At 47.0% G+C, this 26,764-nt stretch overlaps 2 protein-coding genes and 1 pseudogene across 12 annotated transcripts in view; 1 reads left to right on the forward strand and 2 right to left on the reverse strand.

Moving 5' to 3' along the window:
- Positions 1–2,006, forward strand: part of ANGPT2 (angiopoietin 2) — a 50,375-nt gene extending 48,369 nt beyond the window's left edge. Inside the window, exon 9 of the mRNA XM_006914968.2 lies at positions 406–2,006. Within this exon, the coding sequence (XP_006915030.1) occupies positions 406–566 (161 nt within the window). The 3' untranslated portion in view covers positions 567–2,006. The remainder of the gene's footprint in view (positions 1–405) is intronic.
- The window catches only part of MCPH1 (microcephalin 1), a 194,589-nt gene that overhangs the window by 112,160 nt on the left and 55,665 nt on the right, over positions 1–26,764 (reverse strand). For 6 of the 11 annotated variants that reach the window (XM_025049005.1, XM_015591822.2, XM_025048999.1 and 3 more), the window contains exons 10-12: positions 25,409–25,446; positions 23,284–23,446; positions 3,217–3,294 (exon numbers count right to left, since the gene is read on the reverse strand). In XM_025049005.1, the coding sequence (XP_024904773.1) occupies positions 3,217–3,294; positions 23,284–23,446; positions 25,409–25,446 (279 nt within the window). The remainder of the gene's footprint in view (positions 1–3,216; positions 3,295–23,283; positions 23,447–25,408; positions 25,447–26,764) is intronic. The other 5 variants (XM_025049003.1, XM_015591824.2, XM_025049000.1 and 2 more) reach the window with 1 other exon arrangement.
- On the reverse strand, positions 21,345–21,461 carry LOC112482226 (annotated as a pseudogene).

The following is a 26,764-nucleotide window of genomic DNA, read 5'->3' on the forward strand; positions in this document are numbered from 1 at the left end:
GGCACTTAAAGCTGGGGGTTGTATTTTAAACAAAAAGCATTTCTTTGGTGGGTTTCGTACCCCGCACTGCCAGAATGGGGAAGGAATCCTGGGTGGACGGGAGCGGCCACCGACTGCTCCAGTTCTGACATTTCCACCCTCCCCACCCCCCGCGGCTGGACCCCCGAATCGGGACTGGGGGGAGGGCCTCTTTGTCACTGCCATGGACGCCTGGCCTTTCACATCGCACAAGCCAGAATCGGGGAGGAAGCTGGTGAAAACACGGGCCAGCACGGAGGGCCCCGCTCAGGAGGGCCGCCGGCTTAGAATGTGCGGGTGACCAGTGGGTTAGCTGGTGTCTCCACCTCCCGGTGAGACAGGTGGGGCCACCTGGTCCCTAATCCCTTCTGTGTCTTGCTTCCACAGGCTGGTGGTTCGATGCCTGTGGCCCTTCCAACCTCAACGGGATGTACTACCCACAGAGGCAGAGCACAAACAAGTTCAACGGCATCAAGTGGTACTATTGGAAGGGGTCCGGCTACTCGCTCAAGGCCACAGCCATGATGATCCGGCCGGCGGACTTCTGAGGGGCTGCCCGCATAGACTGTGTCCCAGAGCTCCGAGACACGGCCTCGTGCGGCCCCTCGGCCACCTCAGAGCCTGCTCTCGGGCGTCCCCAGGGAGGGCCCCGAAGACGTCACCACGCACACCTGCCTCCCTCGACGGACCAAAGCACAGCCAGAACCTTCCCCCTGTGACCTGGTAGAGCGACTCTGCGAACATGAATTTAAGCCTGCGAAAAAGACTGACGATTTACAGACGTTGCTGTCACAGCCAGGAGTGCTAGGCGCGAGTTCATCAGTAAATAACTGGAAAACAGAACACTGAGGCTGGAGGGCGGAGATAACCCTGGAACTGCTTCTGCTGAGCACTGTTTATAGATCGTGTAAATATCCACAGGTCCTGCATTCAGCATCGCTATCTTAATTAAAAGGAAGAAAACATTCTCTAAGCCATACAAATACACTACATAGTCAGGGATTTTCGGAGAAGTGGTTATTGGCAGTTTAATATTCGGAGAAGGAAAAACATAGTTAATGCATTTTTGCTTCTCCTCTAGGTGCTTTAAGTTTTCATTTTGAAAACAGCATATTTACCTATGTGTTGCCAGCTTAGTTTTAAGTTAATGCTCAAATATAGAGTTCAAGTTTCTATGGTGAAAATTTCCAGGATCTGTTCTTTCAGTTTATGTAAAGAGTGTACTATGTTTTTCTTTTTTTTTCTGCCTGGTTATTAAATATGAAGGTATTTTTAGTAATTAAATATAACTTATTAGGTGAGATGACTACATTAGCTTCTATGATAATATTTACGATTTTGTAATTTGATTCCAAAACAACAGATAGTGCCTCGTGACAAGGAAAATCCTGATTTTTCGTGATGAAGAAATTAATTTCGTGATGAAGAGACTCCGCTCTCTTTCACGCACTGGTCTAACATGAGGACTTTTCCTGCTTCTGCTAAGATATGTCCTAGGTTACAGGCTGCAGTTAGTGGCTGAGAAAACCCTCCCAGTTAAAGCACGTATGACGCTCTACTACTCAAGCTCGACTCACCCCCGAAGTTAGTTAAGGAAAAAAATAGTTTGTATTGGTAAGATTTCTTTTAAACGGCTACCAGAAAACTTAAAAAAAGAAAAAAAAAAGTGTTCTGAAGTACAAAAACAAAATCTGATGTTTATAGCATATTCATATAGGCACAGAGAACTTTTCTTCTTTGAGAACATGAATTTAAGCCCAGGACTGCAAGACCTTAAATTCCTAGAGTTTTAACTCTGAAGTTTTCATAGTACCATTAACACTAATAAGCATTTGTGTGAGGCTTTATAATTCAGAAGCGATTTCTCACACATTTACTTTCGAGTCAGCCGCTAGGAAAAGCTTAGAGCCAAATCTGCAACCGGCATTTACCGCGAGCCTGTCATCTTCTACGGTTCGACCACGTGTTCCTTCATTCCCTTTTTCTTATTTATTTTACCCCTACGTGCCCACCCCACCCCCACCCGCAGCTTAGTTTCAGAACAGTTAACATTGCTATGCGTTTGGGGTCAGTTCACGGACATTGGAAGGGCCAGAAAGTCAGCTTTCTCCACCAAGTCGTGCCTTCTCGACAAGCACAAGAAGCTCCCTGTCTTAGTACGTGTAAGAAGGGTTTATAAATCCAACGGCCGTACCGAAGGAAACAAAAGTTTCTAGGATATCTCAAAGACCACAGGGCATGCAGGTTGAATGAATTTCAAGGATAAACCATACTGTATTGTTCAGGGTTATAAACATTCTCCTATGACAGAGAAAAGGGGGCATTTGTGTTTTTACTTTACGCCTCAGTTCCTTACATGGAATTTCAAACAAAGTCTTGCTGAGAGGAATTTTTTCTCTCCTTAAGAAAACATTTATAAAGTTGACAGAAAATCAAAACAGTAATGTTAAAAATGAAAACAAAACAACCCGACAACCTAGAGAATCGAAGTGATTCGGGGCAGAGTTCAACTTCTTGTCATATAATAGTCACATGACATACTCAAAACAACCAAAAACACACGAATACTGGTCACAGATAAAAATCACCATTTATCTTTCACTTATTAATCTTTCAAAAGAATAAACCGTCACAAACCAGTAAATATTTTTGGAAATGAAAGCCAGTTTCTGCTTCCAAGTAAATGCAAAATTACCTACTAAATTATTACTTAATCCTCAAAAAAATTAGAACCTGGAACTTTTCCATTAGCATTTGGAGTACTTATAAGTCAGTAAAGTCGAAGCTGAGTTTGGGAAAACGCCGAAACAAAGACCACACCGTAATGCCAGCAGACCACAATTTTTATACCTATCAATTCTATCTCTACCGAGAGTCAACAGCGTTATCTTTTAAAGCTGTACACAGGATATAATACTACTTTCTCGAGGATTTACTATTTTTCTCAATCCTGAGGACTTCTATAATTAAAATTTTTTGAGAATGTATTCCTCACAACTTCTTGCAGAATGTTCTCACATTTGTTCTCACAAATAAATTGATAAAAAGCGTTAAGTTCTATGAATACGTCTTTTCAGTTATGGGCACGATCGCTCTTAATTTAGTAAAAACTTGAGTCTATAGCATAATATTAGCATAATAATTTCCTGAGAATACCAAATTAAAGATATTTCCATCATAAAGTAATGTCTGACTTACAGGAGCTGCAGGGAAGGAGTCAGAAAGTTCGAACGGTTCCTCGGAAATCCAATGACCCAGTTCCAAAGACCACAGTACCTGCAAGTGACACAAAACGCAGGGCAGTTTTAACAGGCTTATTAGGCGTTTAGTGGACAATAAAGCAAAAACAAATAAAATGAAGAAAAACCCAGTGGTGACGACACACTCCACAGATCTGAAGCAGATGTGTCTTCAATACCCAAGTGCCATTCTCAGGCTGCGTAACTGTTATGAATGTTAATAAATGCTTGGTTAAGAAAAAAGTCTTGTGATGACTAGAAATCTGAGTTATAATCCTAGTGAGGCTAAATACTAACCACTACCCCATTTCTAAATATATGATATACTATATATATATTTTTAAATTCCAAGTTTCAAATTTAAGGGGTTATTAGAGGCAATTCTCAGTAAACATTCCAGAATCTTATCAATAATAATAATAAAAAAAAAAATTACAAGATAGATCATCAGCCTAAATTTTCAAAGCAATCTTTTTAGTATCTGACTTTGTTTCTAACATTTAATAGTATTTTCAAGTTCTCCATAGCACATTTAAAAATCCTTCCTAGACTTCTGAAGAGTAAAATGTCTCAAATGAGCTTTCATCATCATCATCACCATCATTATTTGAACACATATTTTTAAATGATCGAAACAATGTTTTCATCTTAATTCAGCAATGTTGGAAATTCTGCAGTCAGCTCTGCTCTCTGACCCAACTCCCTAAAAGTTGGTATGTGTCTCTGCACCAAGAGAATTTCACAAGTAAAACAATCAAACTGAATCACGTGACTCGGGTTCATCTTTTTCTCTGCAATTTCATTTCTGACATTCCGTGAATCCACTTGTTCCCTTCTAGAACTGCTACATAAAGCTTAAGTTCTTTCTGCTGAATTACTGAGGGCCCAGTCTTCCTTCTCGGTGGTTCCTATGGTTCAGAACTATGGATGGGAAACCGGTCTTAAATGTTTCCCTTTTTATACGTTAAAGCTAGTACACGTCCAACCCGAGACAGCCATGTTTGGTTTCTCAGAAGAAATGAGTGTGACAGTGGCATAAAGACAGGAACGCTGCCTCCCCGCACTGGCCCGGGTCCTACTTTACGCAGACGCATTTATTTACTCAACACCCATTTCTTCCTGCTCACTCTCCGTTCATCTGTGAACAACGCACTGAGAGCAGCCGTGGATCAGATCCCACGCTAGGTCCTGGACACACACCCAACCCCAGGGGAGTTCACCCCGTGGTGGGAGGCATGGAGGCAAACCACAGACGGTGGTTCTCCAGAACAGTGCGTGGGAACCCGCGGGCGGGAGCCAACTGACTCAGGGGAGCACAATGACGAAGGGTCCACAGATGAGAAGACGTTTTAAACTGAGTCCTGAAGGATGAGTAAGAGCTCAGCAGGCAGGGAGGGAGGGAGACTGAGAGAGAGAGAGAGAGAGAGAGAGGGAGGGGGGGAGGGAGGGAGAGAGAGAGAGAGGAGGGCAGAGGACATTCCAGCACAGGGAGAGGAGCATGTGCCAAGGCAGGATGAAAGTAGGTTCTTTTTTTTCTTTCTTGGCTAGAGAAGAGCCTGCTTTGGAAAGACGTGCTAGGAAACCGGGTTGGTTGGATCGCCACGGTAAGGTGCAAGAGACGCCGTTTCTGCTCCTGCGTGCTCAGGACTTTGTTTCTAACATTAGCACACGGCAAAGTAACTGCTGGGCAAGGATGGAAGACAAGCCAGAAGGGACAGGAGAAAGCAGCGGCGCGGGGCGCGAGACCGTGAGATGGGGACGCAGTACAAGCCGGAAAAGCAGTCTCCGCTGGAGGGGGAGAAAGTACCGGCTGGGGTCTCAGAACCCCGTGCGGTCCTCAAATCTGTGTGTACATGGGCACTTTGTCATGGAAGTCTGCTGTCCAATTGTTACTCCCTAACCAACATTATGGGGAGAAAAAAAAAAAAAGACGTAATAAGTTCAGTGAAAGAAGGTATTAGAAAATTGGTAACTACAATGAAATCACGTTTCTCCCTGGTTCTTTATAGGTGTTTAAAAACACTGAAATAACACAATGTTTACCTTATTTTTATCAGTCAACCTATAGGATCACTTACAGAAACACGCGAGCAATATGTGTGGCTCGCTACAAATTCATATGATTAACCCAGGAAGTAAAATGTAAGATGTTTCAAGATCAGGCTCCTTTTAGACATGAGGCAACGTGGAAAAACAGCACAGTGAGCAACACAACGTGCCAGAGAGTCCAGGGAACCAGCCTTAAATATGCATGTGGCATTTGAGCTCAAACATAAATGCCAACTGAATTTAAACAACCTCCGGGAGAAAATTTATGTTCTCTGAATTTGTCCCTTTCTAAATGTTATGAAAATAAAACCACAAGGCATCTACAGAATTTTGGTGAGTGAATTAATAAATTTCATTTACATGGATAACCTAGGAATGAACACGGCAGGGGTAGCAGAAAATATGCATTTGACTGTAAGGGAATCGAATCAGAAAAAAATGATAAACTTTTTGCTTTAATATTTTCATTAGCCAAACTTATCTTTGCCTTAGTAGAGTGCTCAAATTTGGGAAAATACACTCTGCAAAATAACAGTTAAGGCTGTAAGTGACCTTAAAAATAAATTAGCCCAACATATTTCCCACAATATACGTGATAGAACAAAAATAATTAAGAAGCTAAATTAAGCAAGGAGTGGCGCTGAAGAATACAGGGGGTCAAACCCCAAGTTCAACAGTCCTTAAAATGGCAAACCGGCCTAATGATCAGCTAGATGTCTGCATGGACAATAAATTCGACTGTTAGAGTCAGAGACAAGTCAGAGACAAGGCTCCAGTATAGACAGATCCATGTATTTGTAACATTCCTGACTATTTCGAAGGATTTCGAATAAAACACGCAAACATCTTATCCAATTGACATGAATCTGAATCAACTCAAGTCATGGAGCTATGACCAAGAAATAATTCAGGCACCTGGACGAAATAACTGGTGACTGCGGTTCTATGGATAAGTAATATGATACAACATAATGTAAATGTTTCCAGCATCGCCCACAAATGAATACATTTTTGACACTTTGAACTTGTCGTTCATAAAATGTGAACCTTGATACATTTAAGTAGGAACTATTTTCTACCTTATCATCAGATTAACGGCTGCTGATGGAACAACTCTGTTGCATAGGGCTGACTGCAGCCAAGTCCAGCCCAGGCACCATGCACGTGGCCTTCCGTTTAAGTCTAATCATTCTACTTGACGGTGTGAGGCAGGGCCGCGGCCGTGAACCACGCCAGAAAATGGTGCTGCTGTTAATGCAAGTCGAGAATAGCATCTTACACAAGGAAGAAAATGGCGTCAACCACGGTCGGGCACAGCTAATAGCACCTTCGCCATGTCCCGATACCCAACTAAAATGACAGAATTAAAAGCAACGGGAAGAGCCCGGAGTAGATAAAGCATGATGATATTTTGGAAGCTGCAAAGCAGATGGATAAATGAAACTAACTTAGAAGGGCGAAGAAAACTGGAACGTAAGTGTCTAGACAAGGAAGTCACCAGGAAGCGTCTGATCACCTCTGTGGGTTCCCAGGAAGAGAAGGGGCAGCACCAGAGGTCTCTGAAAAGGCCCACCTGCCCTCCTCTGAAAAGATCAAAGTCAGACGGGGGGGTTCTGGGGGCGATGGTGAGAAGTGCAGAGAACACCTCGCTCGCACGCTTCCCCCACCCCGCCCCCGCCGCCGGCACAGACCCCGCAGCAGGACACGGCGTTCTTTTCTGGGGACAATGATCAGCCCAGGAAAAGAATGACACTCGGTCTGCCTTCAATCAGAAACTTCCATCCGCATCGCATCTATGTGCCCCTGAGGAAATGTTTCAATCAGCTTTTCAGTGCCTCGTGATTTATACATGATTTTATACCCATTGCCTAAGTCTCTAGAATAAAAACACAGGCCAAACAAACAGAAAGGAGGTTCCCTGGGGTCCACTGACGGGAGTCCCAGGAAAACCCCTGCTCTACAGACCTAGCGAGAACCGGTCTCCAGGGCAGAACAAAGGAGTTCATGGGTGGTGTCGCCGAGAAAAACACACAGGATTGGGAGACTGATGTGCAGGCAGATCTGAGAGAGTGACAGCGCTTTTAGAAATGCCAGCAGTAAATCAGTGACAGGTACATAGAAAACTAAGCCATCAAATAACTGTCAGTTATTAGCTCAGGAAAAACAGGAAAAAATTACCAGAAAGGAAATAGAATCATAGAACACTGTATGGCTCAGCTCAGATAGTACTCACATAATCAGCTATGTGTGTGTGTCCACGGCACATATAAAATTTCAAGAAAATTCAAACAAATTGCAACCATGTTGGGTAGATAAGTGAGGGGAGGTGTAGGTTGTAGAGAAAGCTGTTTCTTCATGGACATACTTTCATCTTCCACAGAAGGAAGTCTACAGATAATGTCTGAAAGGGGAAAAAAATTAGCAGGACACGCTTTTTATTTAGAAATATGTAGGTAAAATATCATGAGACCATTTAAAGAGTGAGAATCAGGCTAGGAAATCACAGGGCAGGCAGTGCCATTTTTTAGTCTAAGTTTCATAAGTTATACACGATTTTTTTAAAAACATTTTATTTTAGAAAATTTTAGACTCACAAAAGAGCTGACCAAACGGTACCAAGAGTCCTCAGGTACCCGTCACCTAGATCCTTCCACTGCGTGAGTCCCCAGTGTTGCGATTATTTCAAAAATGCTCCGCCAGCTAGCACGGGCTTGTTGATCTCCACGACAGCGTGGGTGGCGCTGCGCTTGTGCCTGAAACTCGGCTGAATCCTCAGATCCAAAGGGGGAGAACAGACAGCTTAAAAAATATACTGTGTTTCCCCATCCATAAACATAGTATTTCTCTCCTTTTACCTAGGTCTTCCTAGATTTCTTTCGTAGGAGTTTTGTAGTTTTTGGCAAACAGATCCTCCAAATGTTTTGTCAGATTTAAAATTAAAGATTTCAATTTTGGGGGAAGGAGGTGCTAATATACACGGGATTTTTTAAAAATTAGAATTCTGGTTGCTCATTGCTAGTACGCAAAAATACAAGTGGATTTTGTGCGTCGACCTTGTATCCTGCGATCTTGCTCAACGCCTCGGGGGAGCCCTTCTGTGGGTCTGCTGCTGTGTTCTCTGCAGACGATGCTGTTTCCTGTAAACGGAGTGTCACGTCCTCCGTCCCCGCCGCGTGTGTGCAGGCGCGGTGTCCTTGCCTTGCTTTGCCGGCTGCGACTTCCCGTAAACGCAGGCAAGGGACCGCGAGGGCAGCGCAGGTGCCTGGACGGCTCCGCCAGGCTGGTCGGTCTGGTTTGTCACAATAACGGGACAGCACAAACCCGATGTGTTATCGTATATCGATTAATGTTTCTATGAAAAACGCGTTTTTGTTTGTTGGTTTTTTGCTTAGTTTTGTGTTGTTTTTAAGTTAAGAAAGTATAGACTATCATCTAGTACTGGTGTTGGCTAGTGTTCATGGGGCTTTCATCAGACACTTCAATTTCCTATTCCCCAAAAATAACTAGAAAATGTCATTTTCCAAACCAGAACCAATCAAATTATCTTTTCCTAACTCTCATCTGAATTTAATATTTTTTAATTGCCTAAGGAATTTCCTTCGGTTGAGAAAAAATAAATTTATTCAGAGTATTTAAAAAGCAAAAACACAGAACAAGTTACCCTTAACTTTGAGTTCTCGAAAAAACTTTTTTAAGTGAGGAAAAACAACAGATTATTTCAATATATAAGAGATAAGAGGAGGTTGGGATTAAAGAAAAAACAACCTCTAAGAGGGATTTTAGGGGACCCTTGAGCCACTAATTCACCTCGTATGATGATGATTCACTACTGGTATGAAAATCACAACTTAATATGAAGCTGACTTAACTCATTTGAGAGCATTACTGATCGTGTTGAAAACATTTATTAACATCCCGTTTTTTATTGTAATTGTAATATTAAGTTTATTCCAAGTTTCTAAACAGCCAGCTGAATCAATCATTGTTTTTGGATCGGTCTTCAGAACATACCATCTACTATATATAGTCGTTAAATTCAATAGCAGCTGTGGTAATAAGTCGTGAGAACAAAGCAGGTAAGGGAGGAAGGGGGGCTCCTTTGTGGGAAACCTCAACAATATTCTTAGCATATGAAAGAATTTAAACTCTACAAAACGCCAGCTGACTGATGAACATCGAACCTGACAGAAGCATGTCCCACAGACTTAACCCATGGGAAACCAGTTCATGTCAGACAGCTCAGAAGTGTGACTTATACTCTAACCACTGAAAAGTGACCGGGCAGTCTCCATCTCTCTTGGCCCACCTACCCTTTCCTCCACCAACTGGAAAAAAGTTGGTACTAAGAGTTTATGGAGGTGTGGAGACATATGTTCGGCATTTGCAAATCTTTTCCTTCCTCAAAAGAATAACAATAGTGGTTACTATTTTTTCACTATTTTAAGCTGACAACAAAATTATAAAAATCACGCTATAAATATTTTTTCATCTGATTACATAGATTTCTTTGTCCCAGTTGTGAGGGTAATTGATTTTCTCGAACCACAAAACCTTAAGAGAATTTGCTACTATGTACATCGTTTTGATTATTTCTAGAGGGAAAATGACATTTGTTTCTTCCACAAGTAGTCAGGTTAGCGTACTGGTTAGGAACACAGAACCCAGGCCACAGGGTTAAACCAACCCCCATCTCTCCACAGCCCCGTGATAAGAGTTAACCTGCTGTCATGCGAAACAGGACACAGCGTTATAAATCACTTAGGTCTACAGGAGGCTAATGAAATAGTTGTGGCAATGGAGCTATTTCTAGGTCAAACTTCGGGAGGAAAAACCAGAGCTATGGTGGGGTAATCTTTAACAACAAACATTAGGGTGTTTACGCCCTGAACACTCTGGAGCCAGCAAACAGAGGACGTCTCGTCTTCAGACAAGACCAACTTGAACTGGCGAAGTTTCAAGGCCATGATATTTGTTCCAAAATAAGCCATTCCTCTGTATTTTCAACACATCTCAGAACATCCAGAAATGCTTTCTATAATTCCATAATTTAAAAATACAAACCTATTCAGTAGATGTAATCCCTGCCTCAGAGAGGCCATTTTCCTTATATAATTTTTTTTTTAATTGAGGTGAAATCCCCATAACGTACGACTCATCGTGACGTTACAGTGCGCAGCTCAGTGGCCTTTAGTACACTCGCGATGCTGTGCGGCCACCGCCTTCCCGTTCTGGAGCTTTGTCATCACCCGAGGGACACGCCCTGTGCCCATCCAGTAACCCCGGCTTGCTCTCCCCACCACCTGTGCCCCGCCGACTCCCGACCGGCTTTCTGTGTCTGCGGATTTGCCGGGTACAGACATTTCACGCGAAAGGCATCACACACTATGCGGCCTTTGGGTCTCGCTTCTTTCCCTGAGCGTAATGTTTTCAAGGTTCATTCAAGTTATGGTCTGAATAAGGTGACTGAGAGGTGCCAAACAATGCCTGTTTCGTAATAATACCACCAATGAGTACTTATTGAGTGCTTACCGGGCACTTTATTTAGATAGGGAAACTGAGGCTTAGATAAGAGTGTGGTTGCCTTACTCATCATACGGCTGGTGAGGGGCAAGGTTAGTGTTAAAGTTCACTCTCTTATCCATTAGTCTTTTAAAACGCACATTAAGTGGTGTGCCATCGTGGAATGAATAAACCAAAGTTTAAGGTAGTAGAAGATAAAACATTCTCTAGGCTATCTCTGGAAGCAGATGCCAGAAAAGAACGTAGGCGGAAAAGCTGAATTCAAATTCAAAATCCACCATTTTCAAGTACTGCCACTGTGCACAATTTACTATAAAACTCAAGTAATATTCAAGAATTGAATAAATTCAGGCCTCGGTTTCCGCCGAGGGTCACCGTACAGACAGGCTGAGGGGGCACGTGCAAACCCCCGGTTGAGACAGCCCATAGATCTGAACTTCCTAAGCGGTGAACGTGAACGTGGCCTGGAGCAGTCCCGCCCCAGCCCGAGTCAGGCCGCTGTCTCAGGCACCGTCCTGCCTAGTGCGTGGTCCTGGACCGGCTGCTTCCACGCCACCTGGGAGCTGGCAGCCAGTGAAGACGCTCGGGACACAGGGCCATGGAATCAGAATCTGCACTTTCATAGATCTCTAGATGGGTTCATATGTTTTTAAGGCTAAAAAGCACTTCTCAGCTGTTTCAAAAAAAGTGGCACAAAAAAATCCAAACCTTAATACAACCTATTTAACCAAAACAGAGAAGATAAGCAATAAAGTACTAAAAATAGGAAGTTAAGAACTCTTTTCCCTTTTTAAGAGATACTGACAGACTAAACATCAGATAGTAAGAGGAAAAAGAAGCTGCATGTTGATACACGCTTGAATATTCTTACAAAAATGTTTAGCTATATCGTATATAGGCGTTTAAGTTGGATTTATGCGGCTTGGATTTTGCCCAATCTTTCCCAGCTTGCAAAAATAAAAATGGATTATTCTTGGATTTGAGAGCTTAACTGCTCGCTATGAGCCACTTTTTACATATTGCTAAGCAAAGACCAGGGCGATCCAGCACTTCACCAAGCACTTGAATGTGAAGTCCAAACATCTTTATAAATAACGCGAGCTCGTATTTTTCTTATCAAAATGAAAACAAAGAAATAAATATAACACATTCCAATGTAACTAAAATAAATAACAGAAACATCACTTTGCTTTATAAAAACAAAGTGGAAATTATTATTGCCATCACAGACAATAATCCAAATATTATGGCTACTAAGAGCAATTACTGTATTTTTGTTCTTCTTTCCATGAATTTGAGTTACAAAGATTTTTTTTTTCTTAAATGAGCATCAAGTAATCTTATTTTCATGAATGTTAACAAGAAACACACGAACTTCATGAATACTTTTGTAATTTATAATGATGCACAGTATTTTTTATATGGCATCTTTAGCTCATCAGAGGCAAGAATTCTGAGATTTTAAAAATAAATCAGAAGTACGTCTAGCCATCCATCTACTCACTTTTTCTTTCAACAGGTAAGGGCTACTACGTTCCACGCTCTACCCTGGGCATCGGGCCATGTAATGAGGACGGACGGGCCCAGCCTCTGCCCTCGAGGAGCCGGTCGTTACTATGGAACCTGCATCTGCTGGACGGATGCTGCCACAACGTCTGAGACGTGCTTCGCTTTGCCCCAGTCCCTCGTGCCAACGAGGCTGCGTCTAAGCTTCGCTACCAGAAACGCTCTATACAGTCTAACGACTGAGACAGACGGTCTGCTTCAACACAGTATAGTGCGTGGAACATCGGAAATACTCAGAAGGAGACGGAAGAAGCCTGTCCACAGCATCAAGCGTTTGCGTCCTATTCTTCCTTGTTTTGCTGTTATTCAACAAAACGGAAAACAGAAAGAGTGACGTCAAGCCAGGTTCGGTGCAGATGTGCTTCTCTACTCACCGACGGACACTCTCCGAGGGCGTGTGACAGGGCCGAGAGTGGGCAGGAGGGATCTCGTGCAGGACAGGGGCGCTTCACCCGCCTCGGCTCCACGAGTGTGCTGACATTACAGGGCCCGAGCCCCCAAGACTGTGCCGCCCAGGAGCTGTCCACGCTGGAGAACTCTATCAGGCAGAGGAACCTCCTTTCGAAAGGACAAAAACCAGTTCGAAGCACTAGGAAACGGATGTTCACGTGGGCACCTCGGGCAGGCTGCGCTTCGGCTGTCAGAACTGCTTCTGGTGACGTGTTGCTCGCTTCCCACTAAAGGAAAGGCTGAAAGTTTTCTGCAGAGAATCTTCTAGGGCAACGGGTCTTAGGAGAAATGCGTTGTGCAGATCGTACGTAAAAGGTATCAGGCAGCGAAATGCACATTGTTGTCAATTATAGTTTTGAAAAAGGCACGACAGTTTCCTAAATCCTGCACTTACGTCGGCTCTCTTCAAAAACGGGACAATCGCGAAAGCCTGACTCGCGGGGGGTACTTCGCAGGCACTAACGATGCTCGCTCCCTGTCCGACCGATGTAACTCAGGAGCAGAGGCTGGAAGCCAGGCGAGTGGTGGGCAATGTCCTCGACATCACCGGTGAGTATCTAAATGATGCAGGGCCGAAGATGATTTTCAAAAAGTTCCAGAGAATCAAATCGTGTTGGATTTTCCGATGAAAACCTAAACTCGAGATGTTCTGTGCTATTATTTAAAGTGAGAACTGCTTAACTGACACGTCAGAAACACAAGTGAAAACTTAGGAACTCAACCTGAAGTTGCAAAGGTTAGATAATGAAGGTGAAACTTTGGGTTAAGCTAAGTTCTTTTTCTAAAACCGAGCTTTGAATCTGTGACACGATTTGACATAATGTACTCTGCAGTCCTGGCGTCCCCAATCATAAGGTGAGGAAGTGTGATTTGAGGTTTTACGGAATTACTGCACGAGTTAAAGAACAGCGTGAGAAACGGTGTCCCCTAAAGGCCATACTTTCGAAAAACGATGGGCAGTGACAAGTCCCAAACAAACCTGAACCACCTGATTTGCTGATTTCGGCCTCAGCCATTCAAACTGTTTGCCGAACCTCCAATTTTCATTCTAATACACGTGACTTTAATCTAGTGTCACTTTTCCCGGTGAGCCAATGGATTCGAGTGCTTCCCAAGGCCACTCACAACTCACCGTAATAAAACCAAACTGTCCTCCAGCTGGCCGTGCTACGAGGCCTGAATCATACTGCACATCGCCCATCGAGTGCCCAGGACTGGAGCCTCGGGCCCGGGCGGAGTGAGGTCTAGAAATGGGTCCACACACGCGCTGCTGTCCTCCCTCGACCCTTCTCGTCGCTGAACTTGACAGCGCCCACCCAGGCAGACCCGACGGCCACGTCTCTGCCTTCGCACTCGCCAGCGGCAGCCTCCAGCGAGCCCGACACGCTGCCCTTCCTCGTCCCTCCTGTGACTCAGCATCGCCTCCCCTGGCGTTCCACCTGTCACGCCCGAGCCTTCCTGGTTCCCCGCTTGCTCCAGCTTCCGGCTGACTCCAGTGCGGGCACAGCCCAGGGCTTCCTCCTAAACCCGCTTCTTTCTCTCGTCACTGTGCACTCACTCCCGAGGTGCCCGGCATTAAATGCCATCCACGCGCTCACGTTCCCGGATGAGCATCCGCAGCGCTAATCTGCCCCAAAGACACACACACGCACGTGTGCACACTTACCGTGATACATGGCATCTCTACCTGAATGTCTGCTAGGGATCGCACACTCAGTGGACAGATCAGAAGTTGTGACTGTACCCCGAACCTGAAAACGGCTGCCCCCAACATTCCCCACCTCAGCAAATGGCACCGCCATCTACCTCGGTTGTCCGGGTGAGAAGCCGGGGAGGTGCTCCCCGGTCTTCCTCTTCCACGCGAGGCCTCGGCCGCAGGGCCTGTGCCAGATGAATCAGGCAGATTCCGTCCAGCCCCTCACGGAATTAGAGGACAGTTTTTAATGCAGAGATGTGAATGGCAACAGTGATGCACCCCCATGCATGACAGTCAATGCCATGTTCCAGGGCGACTCACAGCCCTGCGCTCTGAAAACAACGTCCACTGCCACTGGCCCCTCCCAGATGGCACACGCCTTTCTCAAAGCTCTCACGGGGGGCGACACCGAAGCCCTGGATTTTCCAGGCGGATCACGGTTCCCTATCTGTCCTCGACCACAGACTACGAAGCTGGGGAAGCAGCACAGCCGGGGGACGTGCCAGGAGGAGCTGAAAACCACCGAGGAGGGGCGAGGGTCCAAACAACCGCCTCTCCCCGTGGTCCCACGAGCTCAGGCATTTCCCACGAACTGCCTCAAGTGAGCAGAGAAGAGAGCCACAGGCTGTGTGCCGGGCCACACGGAGGCCATTATTTTAATGCTGAAAACTGATACGTCGAGTGCACGCCAAGCTGACCGTTCACCGTCAAGGACTTGGGATGACGCCTTTATCGAGACACGTTCAAGTCGGGTGAGCCGTCTTCCCAGCGACTTGTCACCAGACACAAACAGGGTCCTTCTCCATCGCAAAAAATGTCCTGCCACAAGCGTCCAAGGAGACGGTGGGTGTGAAAGTGCTTTTTAGAGTGTAAGTACTTTCTCAAGGTATAATCTGTGGCCGAGTAAAAAGAACTTTGGAACCGAGCCAATGGAGGTTCAAAGGCCCGAGCTGGAGCCCGTGGTCGGCTTGGCACCGTCTGTGGCCAGCACACGCGGCAGCCAGAGGGAGCGTGAGAGAACAGCTCAAAGTCCCCGGTGACGATGGCACAGCGAGGACGTTCTGCCTACAGATTCTTCACAGAATGTGTTCAGAAGTTCATCTTCTAACTGAAAATTGAAAAAAAATAAAATAAAATAAAGGTTTTCAAAGACGATTCCTTCCGAATAGGCTTGAGAAGGCTGTTCTCCAGGTACCAGTGTGAGGCACCAGTGAAAACCCAAGACTTCGGTCTGGTCCTGTCACTTGTCATTTTAGGAGAGTGACTTGCATTCTTCAGTGGAAAATGGCAGACGGTCTGCATGAGCCACGCGTTCCATTCTCGTTTGGACGTTTGATTCTATGCTCACACCCGTAAAATCAGACCTGCTGCTTGAATTCACTGCGAGAAAGTCAAAACTCAATCACATCACTTCAAGAAAATTGACCCATTATGAAACCATTTTTTGGTTTATCAAATACTTGATTATGAAGTGTTTTCTTATTTTTTTAGCAGTTAACCATCCTGAAATTTGGCTGTAGGACTCATCTAGCTTCTAAACTCTACATTTGCACTTAACGACTGATTTAACTTTCAAACTCTGTATCGAGCTTTAATCATGAGCTGTTCAGAGTCAACATTTCTGACCTGAATTCAGGCTGCATTGCTCCTTGCTCCTACGCCATGTCTTCCGACGGGGGACAGAGCTCTCTGCAATGGGAGCCAGAAGGGAGCAGACAGGTCACGTCACCACCTTCCACCACACACGCGGTGGTGCCAAGGCGAGGCAGAACTGTAGGCTCGTCAGGGGAGACGCAGGAAACACCCAGGAAGTGAGAGCTAGCAGACACCATTGTGCAAAGACTTCAAATAGCACGATGCCTGAGCACAACATAACGAAAAAGCTGTAGCCTGAAGCGACGGTTTGGTCAAATCAGTTTTTTTTTTTTTTTTTTGCCCCATGCGTTACTTCCTGTTTCCCATGACAGGAAACGGGGCAAATCCTGACTCAGTTTTCTTTCTCTGTGTCTGCCAGACCATTCGGCCACAGGCAGGAAAAACACAAGTCATTCCCTCTGCTGAACACAGCAGAGCTAACAGTGGAAGTCGGAACTGCCGAAAACACGTAGAAACTGCCAACATACTTTTGCAAAACAAACAAGAAAAGATTAAGTAAAAATTGAATCTGAATTATGTTATAAAATCACCATAATTTTTTTTTGCTATGGCTAACTGGGCCACATACAACCATCTAATTTTGAAGAACTCTGCTTTACAAGAAATTTCCAGAGATTACCACACAAACCCTGAAAATAAAAACATTCTCAGCAATGTTTTTCTTGGAGGCAAGTTTATACTGCGAGCCAAAAAGAACATTTTAAGAATCCCCCAAAACTGCATTGGGGACGAGGAAGAAGGAAGAGGAAGGACCACAGAGAGTCACTGCTTTTGCACAAGGACAACATGATCCTTAAGGTACGTCGCACGGATGCTCGAATCCCGACCGCAAAAGAAACTGCAACCCGTGACATTCACCGCCGAAGTCAGAAAGTGGTGAATATTAAATTTTGAGCTGTAGAAATTATGCGAGGTGGCGTTATCAATAGCAGTGGCTATGCTCCCTCTCTCAAAAAAGCGTATCGTGTTTGTCTGATCAAACTTTAGAAAATTAGAAAGAGGCCAGAAAGAAGCAGCAATTATCTTACTAAAGAATGAGATAAACAGGGGAAGAGATTCAGTTCATTTCTACATTTTTTTTTTGCCTTAAGGGGGCAAGTCAGCAATAACCTATTAAGGTCAATAAACATGCTACGCTACGCTAGCTAGAGGGACACTTGGCGGTTATCACATTGTAGTGCACGAAAGGACATTTCACTTCAAGGCCCTGGACACCCGTCTCTCCCCACCTCCCAGGGCTGGTACTTTCCGCGAAGAGAGTTTAGGCGCCGCTGGCCAGGTAACGCCTGGGGCACCACTGCCCCCTGGAACCCGAGTGGTCCCTTGCAGGAACAGTACTCCGATGGTTTGGGGCACGTTAAAATGGACGAGAACGCGTCCGAGGTGGCATCACAGAGGTGGCAGTTCGAAGGGCACTGAAGGACCACCGGGGAGGAGTGCCCTCCCCGGGACCCTGCTGGGCCAAGGCAGGTGCCCGGCCCGCTGCCCAGGCCCCTCTGAGAGCTCGTCCAGACTCCACCCACTCGCGCTGCCAGGACGACTGGACAGGGCCACGGCAAGGTCATCGCTGGTCCCGAGCAAAAGGATCATTTTTTCACTTTAAGGTCGAGGCACTCCTTGTGTCTATAAAACAATGGCGACAACAGACAGCGAGTGATGTTTAGCTCGTCGGGGGAGGGGAGCGCGTCCTGTCTGCTGTAAAGTGAGCATTTGTTAAGCTCCCGCTTTTCCCAGTCGCGGTTCTGAGCGCAGGGCGCGCTCGACTCCCCGCTTCCACAGAAGCCCGAGGAGGAGGACCTGTCGCTGACCACCTGCCGGGGAGGACACTGCGGCTGGGTGAGATGGAGCATCTTGCCTAAGGCTGCCAGGTGGAAAGTCCCCCGCGCCCCGGCAGTTCAGTGGACTCTGTCCCAGTCTGACGTGGGGACGGACGTCGCCTTCACTCTATGAAGTCCCCAAATCTGGGACCGGCCCTACAGCCTGGCATTCAACTATCTCGGACCGAATTTTCCTTCTCTGTTCTTTCACTTTATTATCTCCCTAACTGTTAGGACACCAGAAGCCTGGATCTTGTGTTACAGTCTTGTGGGTCTTCCATTTCAAAATCATCCTGATGTAAACGCACCTGCCGATTTGGGCATTGTAAAGAGCGACAAGTAACGGAAATACACGGGACCTGTAAACAGAGCACACATGTGTGCGTTCACACATGTGCATGGATGTGTTTCCAGTGTAATCATTTAAATAGTAACTACCATTTCATTCCGTTCTTAATCTCCGAATAGCTCTTTGCTGATTTCTGCCTTCCTACCAGAAGGTATTGAAGATATGGGATACGGAAAAATAACACACATAAAGCTGTCAGAGGTCACGTCTTACAGAAGAACTGTGGCTTCATTAGTGGCTTAGTAAGAGAAAAATATTAAATTCTGAGGCAGCTGCTTTACGACTATTGCAATCACTATACTTACTGGTTGGTATCTTAAGGATGTTACACTAAGTGAAATAAGTCAGAGAGAGACAAATAAATACCCCATAATCTCACTTATATGTGGAAGCTGAGGACAAAATAAATGAACAAACGAAAGAGAAATGGACTCATAGATACAGAGAACAAACTGATGGTCGCCAGACGGGGGCTGAAGGGCTGGGTGGGACAGATGAAGGGGTGAGGAAGGACAAACCAGTAGCTACGAAACGGTGCAGGGACGGGGAGCACAGCGGAAGGAAACAGCGACACCATGACACCAGACTGAGCAAGTTACACACACGTCCTGCCACTCTGCTGCACACCCGAGACTAGCACAATGCTGAATGTCAACTGTAACTGAAAAGTTTTTCAAAAGGGGCTTCGAGCCTTGAAGGAAAACCGAATCACACGGAATCCCTATACTGGTACATGAAACGTGCCACCGAATGCCTCCTGCGCCGTCACGCCAGCCTTGAACCTGGGTAGGCTTCGGGCCTCGGCACCGTGCTCCACTCCATGCGGCCTCCCCGCCCCGGGGGTCACGCTAGCTCCCTGCCACTCATCACGAATGGACACCGACAGCTTCGGAGGGCTGGAGACCCACGGCAACCTATTTTATGCTCTTTATGAGCATTTCTCCTGTCATTTTTTCTCCACGCCCTCTGTTTATCGACTGCCTCCCTTCCTGTTTGCGACCAGCAAAGCCCATTGTGAAGCCCAGAAGTCCTCAGTGGGGTGCGGGTCGTCCTGGCGGCTGTGAGGCGCGTCTGTCCCAGCGTCTGGCGGCTGCAGAGCCCTCCTGCTCCCTGGCTGTAGACGCGTCCCTCCCAGCACCGCCTCTTCACGCGCCGGCTTCCCTCAGTGCCATTCGAAGCTTTAGAAAGCTTTCCTCAAAGATTCAAGCTGATTAAAAGGCATCGGCCCGGGACTCACAGAGCTGTGTTCTACGGGCGGGGCTTACGGAATCAACGCATCTGTATTTGGAGAGGGGTGGAATCACGGCCCCCCCCACCCCAAAGCTGTCCACAGCCAGAATCTGTGACTATGTCACCCTCCGTGGCGAAAGGGACCTCGAGATGGGGAGACATCTTGGATTCCCCAGGTGAGACCAGTGAGGCCACGAGGCTCCTACTAAGTGAAAAATGCAGGCAGAAAGTCTGAGATGTGACGGCAGAGGCAGAGGTCAGAGTGAGGTGACTGCGGGAAAGGGGGCCCCAAGCCCAGGAATGCAGGGGCCTCTCAGCTGGGAACGGACGCTCCCCTGGAGCTGCCAGAAGGAACACCCGGACTTGAGCCCAGGAAAAACCATCTCGGACTTCTGACTTCTGGAACCACAGAATAAATCTGTGTCGTTTTCAAGCCACTAAACTTATAGTACTCTGTTACACCAGCCACAAGAAGCCAGTACAGCACTCTGGACCCTTTAGAAAAGAAATTATCCAAGGTGATGTCACCTCGACCAGGTTGGGTGACTATTTGGCAAGGGACCAACAGTGACCCTTGCTGTGGCATGTGCCGTTGTGGCTTCCCATTGAGTACGCCACCACGTGCGTGAACCAGCTGTTTGTCCAATCATCCACCGAGGGACGTGTTGTCCCCAGGTGCGGGTGGCTGTTAGCAAAGCTGCTGCCAGCACTCGTGTCCAGGTTTCTGGGTGAGCATAAATAAGCCTTCATTTCTCCACGGCAAATGCCCAGGAGTGGGGCTGCTGCGTGAGCAGCTAAGTGCGCGTCTGACTTCACGTGACACCTCCGAACTGCTCTGCCCAGCGGCCGTGCCGTTGCCCGGCCCCCCCAGCAGCGCAGGCGTGTCCCGGCACTGGGCGCCTTCCCAGAGGGCTCGGAGTCCGAAATCCATTTCATAATTTAGCCACTTATTAGGTCTGTGGGGTATCTCACTCACTGTGCTTTTAAATTGTACTTCTCTGATGATGCTAAGTGTCTTTTAAGTGCCTGTTTGCCATCTATATATCATAGAAAAAGAATTCAAAAATGCTTTTTGGGTGATTGTTGCTTGGGTTTGCTTGCTTATTTTTGAATCTTGAGAGTTCTTTATTTATTCTGGGTGTAAGTCCTTTGTCATGTGAGATTTGTAAATATTTTCTCCTGGTCTCTAACATTCTTCACAGAGTAAAAAATTTTTATTTTGATGAAATCTAAGTTATTAATTTTTTCTTTTAGACATCATGGTTTTGGTGTGGTCCCTAAGAACTCTTTGCCTAAACCAAGGTCATGAAGATTTTTCTCGTACTTCTAAGAGTTTAATCATTTTCCGCTTTAGTCAAGGATCCATGTGGAATTTTTGGATACTGCATGAGGAATGGGTCTGGGGTTTTTTTGTTTTTTTGCATACAGATGTCCAATTTCTCTGGTACCATTCATTGAAAAGACTGACCTTTCCCCACTGAATTCCTCTGCACCTTCGCGAAGACCAGCGGGCTCTGCTCGTGTGGCTGTTTCTGGACCCCCGTTCTGTTACCTCCGTCCTTCGCCACACCACACTGACGTGACGTGACAAAGGTGCCTGCGAGCCAGGTAGTGTTCGCGCTCCGATTTTGTCCCTCTCCTTCAAAACTGTTTATCTATCTATCTATCTATCTATCTATCTATTTTAGGCGAGGCAACCCTTGGTTGACCCCACAGACTGCAAGAACCTTGACGGCTTACAATCTTTTTTGTAACGTCTACAGCACCTGGTCTTCCTAGGTGGTCTCCCATCCAAGTACTGACCAGGCCCGACCCTGCTCAGCTTCCGAGATCAGACGGGATCGGGCGTGTTCACGGTGGCGATCATCCACGTGCTCGCTTCGGCAGCACAGATATGAAAACAGAATCAGCTCATCTATGCCTCGGAATGATTCTCCTGAGACTTTGATTGGGAATGCGCTAAATCTATAGATCGTTTGGCAAGGATTGGCATTTTAACTACATGGAGTCTTCCAATCCATGAACAAATGTATCTCTCCATTTATTTGATTTTTTTAAAATAAGTGCTTTACAGTTTTCAGCAAACACATCCTGAGCATCTTACGTTAGTTTTATACTTAAATGTGTCAATGTACTGTATCCTGACATTTTGCTGAACTTGGTTATTAGTTCTAAGACCTTTTTGGAGATTTCTTGAAATCGTCTCATACACTACCATGTTGTCTACAGATAGAGAGAGTTTCATTTCTTCCTGACGTAAATGTCTTTTATTTCCTCTTCCTGCCTTATTGCATTTATACTTCACCCACTCACGTATGTGACTGAGTGACCCAGGTTCTCTCCTCCAGGCAGGAAGATCGCGGCGGGGACTCTGAGCACTGGACATTCATTGAACAGCGCGCTTTCCTCCCCACCTCTCTCACTGGTTAATAGACTGGTGAATCCCTCAAAGGGCACCGCAAGCTGAATCTGCATCAGGCTCTGTTTCTGCTTATGATCAGTGGGCGACGCTGGCAGCAGACTGAGCAGAGACGCGGAGGCATCAGAAGCAGCAGGAAACGCTGGCTCCCACGTCTGACCCCTCAGGCCGGCTCAAGAAGTCCCAGAACAACAGGGTGGGGACAGAGCCGAGCACAAATACAAGTCTCCATAAAAAAGAACTTTTTCCCTCCTCTGGAACATGAGGAAAGGAAGAGCTGACTGATGAACATACGTTGTGAATGAGAGAGACAGACAACAGGGTATTCGTTCAGCGAAGCTGGAGTTATAAATGCTATTTCATGCAAGTAAATGAGGATCGGCACTACTATGTAGTTAGGGAAGGTAATCCCCAATTGCCACCAGTGCGAAGAGAACTTTTGGGGGAACTTCCGCCTTTTCCACTTCGTGACTTTAAGCACTAATGCCTTGCACCTCTTGTACCAGAGGGCTGCAGGGTTAAACCGTGACACGAGAAAAAGCCCGCGGCCATCCCTAAAATTACATGTGCAGTTTGTTTGCATATTATGTTTCTACTGGTTTAAATTAACACAGTGTTAATCTAATTCCTCCTTGGGGGGAGAGGGAGGAGGGGAGACAGTCAGCAGATGCAAAATAGTCGCACGAGTAACAGTGCACCGCAGCGGAGCCAGCGAGGTTCAGGGGCAGAGTACAAATAGAAAGAGTAACAAACAATCTCGATTTCGTGAAAACAATGATTATCAAAAATAAACTACCTCTAGTGCACAGAAATAAGGGCACGTAACGTCATGCATAGAAAGACATGCGTAAGATAAAACATATCCAAATGGGGTTAAGTGAACATGTTTCATCCTAAGCAAATCCATCTGGAAAAACAACCAGAGTCCTTCTGGCTTTTGACCCATCACTGACGCAGGTCGCGTTGTTTCTCGGCGGAACACAGGAGAGAGTGGTCTGACCGTGAGGACGCGCGTCTTGCATCCTCCTTCCCAGTCCGCGCCGCGCCGGTGGAGGGGTCTTCGCCCTCCTGCTGGTGGCCCTCACCGCGCTCCAGGTCCCGGGTCCCGGGTCCTGTGTCTCGCGGGGCCAGCAGCGCCTGAAGGTGACGAGCGAAGGCGAAGCCCCCGCAAGAGGGCGGCGCCCGCCCTGGACGGTGGGACCTGCGCCCCAACCCCCCACCCTGCCAGACGCCCTCAGACCCCCTCGGACCCGGCCCGCGGACGCAGGGCTCACCCACTCGAAGGCCAGGACCCAGCAGCCGCGCGCCAGGCCCAGCAGCACGTTCAGCGTGCGCCGCGGGCCTCCGGCCAGCACGTGTGTGGTGGTGTCGCACACTTCGGGGGCGAAGGAGAAGCCTTTCAGTTTGTCCACGACCTGGACGACGATGATCTGCTTTCTAGCAAATGGGGGAAAAAGCAAAATCAACATTCGCCGTATATGAACATCAAGATGATTACATTAAAAACCAAAACAACTAGAAAGCTCAAACTTCCCACCGGTTCGGCTGTGGCGTTCACGTCTTAATTTCTTTACAATCTATAAGATGAAATGTAAGGAAATTAGGAAAAACCCCAGATCTCAACTCCAACCATCTAATTTGATGGCTGTAAATGGCCTTGACGCGTCCCCCTCAGGGGCAGGGGACGGCACCAGCACCGGACACCAGGCCCGATGCCAGACGTGACGCCACCGCGGCTCTTCCTAGGCAGCGCCACCTGCTTCGCAGACCTCAGAACCACCTCGTGCTCGGTCAGGACCAGGCCCCTCAAATACCACGTCCGCTGAGTGTCCGGCACGCTGCCTTCCCACTGACTCGTCAGGTCAGCTCTTAGGGCAGATCCGACGAAGGCTCACTCTCGCAGAGCTCGTCGCTGTCTACCTTCTGGCCTGTCATTTCGTTACGGCCGCAGGTGTCTTTAAAGTGTCTGTGTGCACGCACAGAGACACGTTCTCCTCACCCACCGTCCTTACCAAGCACCCCCCGTTCTCCCCGCTTCCTTCCGTGGTCGTCTGCCCAACACCTTCCGTTCTGAGGCATCGCTTCTCCCCCTCTCTCCCCGCAAACTGGGAAACCCCCAGTGAAATACAGGGATGTGGCAGCTAGGCCACACTGACAGACGCAGGAAGCGAAGGAATGAGTCCCTCCCCCCCCCAAAGCTACGTTACGGAGGGAAAGTGGCTCTGCTTCCCCGCGCTGGCGCAGACTGCCTCTGAGCGCCCCCTTCCACATGACGGCCTTTCTTAGATTTATCTCCCGTGACCCCAAGTGTGTCAGTCGCAAAACCTGTGTCTTTATCTGTACAATGCAAGAGGTGAACTATGTCACGGCTTTGAATTCTTGGCGATCCCCAGGGGAGAGGAGATAAATGCCTCGAGACCAGGTCCCGTCCGCACTTCACCAGAGCAACTGTGCTCGCTGGGGTTGTGGAAAATAATTAAATTTGGGGGCGAGGGGAAGCGAAGAAAACAAGGGCGAAAAGAAGTGAAAACCTCTAAGGCAGACGCCCGCCAGAAGCCTTCATTTCCAGCTACCTGTGACCTTCCTCGTTCCAAGTGTGACAGCTGCCAGTTGTTGGTGGAACATGCTAATAAATAACGAGTGTCTTTTCAAGACACGGCTAATCAATATGGCATTGGAACATGTCATGTATTGGTTTCATAATTTCAAATCCACTTGTTTACGACAAAGACATTTTTCGGTGAAACGTCCCAATGTTTTGATGAATATCTTAAAACTTTTGAGTGATACAAAGAAACACATTTTCTCCTCTAAATAGGAATTCAAAACTCTGTGACAAAGAATATGGCGCTGTATTTTGGCTGGACGTGCTTTCCCGTGTGAAAGGTCTAAGGCCGGTGAGCTGGGGGTGCGTCCCCGTGTTGGATGGGGCGAGCTGGGGGTGCGTCCCCGTGTTGGATGGGGTAAGCTGTGGGCGCGTCCCCGTGTTGGATGGGGCGAGCTGGGGGCGCGTCCCCGTGTCAGACGGCTGGCCGCTGCCACGCGGCCGCGGGAAGCTCCCAGCCCAGCGCTGCTTCTGAGCCCAGCAGGGGAAATGTGGCAGGCGGTGACACGCCCTCTGTGGACCATTCACGGTGTGGGGGCCCTAGGCGCACGGGGACCCTGGGTCCCCAAGGCAAGAGGACAAGCAAAACCTCTCGATGCTGCTGAGCTACTCGAAAAGTCTCTGTGGCAAAGTGGTCACGGCCTTTTAACCACCTTTTTTACTTCTAAGTCAGAGTCTTATCATGTAGAGAACTGGGCTGCGGTGCAGATCTATGAATGGCCTAAAAGCACAGCATTATGACAGGGAAGACAGGCAAAACTTTCATCAGAGCTATCAAAACCATGAATACTTACTCAGATGGCATGCTTGTCATGACTAATGTCCTCGTTGGCTAGAGATTTCAAAAGAGAAGGAACAAAAAACAGTCAAAAATATTTTTAAAAAACATTTTTTCCCCACAGAAATAAACTTTATTACGTTTTTTGAAAAGTTATAACACTTAAAAATAAACATTTAAGCATATATCAAAGAAAAAATACTTCGTATTCCTGGAAAACACCAGCCCAAGAGATAGAAACTCAGATAATATCCCAAAACCCACCTAGACTAATCCAGGACACGGGGTAGTAGAGAGGAGAGATGTCCCTCCAGAAGCCCGTTCGCCCAGTTAGCTGCTGGCCCTGGGGCGCTACCCTGCTGATGGCCTCCCGAGGAAGGACAGGGCAGGGGAACGTGTTTTCACGGGCTCAGGCAGATGTCCCCGAGGCTGCCGGGCGTGGTGTCCTCGCTCCGGACGGACCTACAGGACCTGCCTGCTGTGTGGAGCGGTCACACAGAGCAGCTGGATCATGGGGCTGCTTATGTACACGTTGGCATCTGCTATTATTCGGAATCATAGTTTTTTTTAAAATACAAGTTTTTAAATATTTTTTATTTACATAACAAGAGCACGCTTACAGCAAAAAAATAAATAAAGGCTTTGGAAATATATCATGAAGCAAATACATTCCCCTATGATTCCACCAGCCAGAAATGACTATTGTTTACTAATTTGGTATATATCACGCCAAATTTTCTTTCTCTAGGAGTGTCTATACATAATTAAAAAAAAAACAAATAAAACAAAAATGGACTCACATGACTCATACATTTTTGTGACTCATATGATAAACTTCAAATGCAACCGACTGCGCAGTATAACCATGAACTGACCACTGCACACTTATGCGTGTCTTGAATGGTCCATGTGGATAAATGGGGAGGAGGAAGGAGAGGCACTCAGAGGACCCCAGGTGGACACACCTGTGGAACTGAAGGGGTCTGGGCGCTACGTGGGCATTTCTGGGGGCGGCAGAGAGAGGAGAATGAGAGAGAATGAGTCAGTCAATCTAAGGAAGAACTCAGAGAAGTGGCAGATGGGTAACACACGATGACCACGCGCCTTGTAGTCACCCCTCCAGAGGAGTCTGCTGTCAGCTCTTATCTGCTGCAGGCACCCAGAGAGACAGCTGCAGCACAGCCCACTGCGTCGAGTCTGGGGTCAAGGCCTTTCCGTGGGAACCTCTAATCATCGAGAAGGACTCTGGCTGACCCCTAACCCTGATCTTCAGCGGCATGCTCGAATGGTCACTAGGCAGGCCCAGCGATGGGACCAGCTCCAAATGAAATCCGAGCAGGGGCACCCCATGGTATTCACTTTCTCCCATGGA

Source organism: Pteropus alecto, unplaced genomic scaffold (genome assembly GCF_000325575.1).
Source record: "Pteropus alecto unplaced genomic scaffold, ASM32557v1 scaffold35, whole genome shotgun sequence".
NCBI lineage: Eukaryota > Metazoa > Chordata > Mammalia > Chiroptera > Pteropodidae > Pteropus > Pteropus alecto.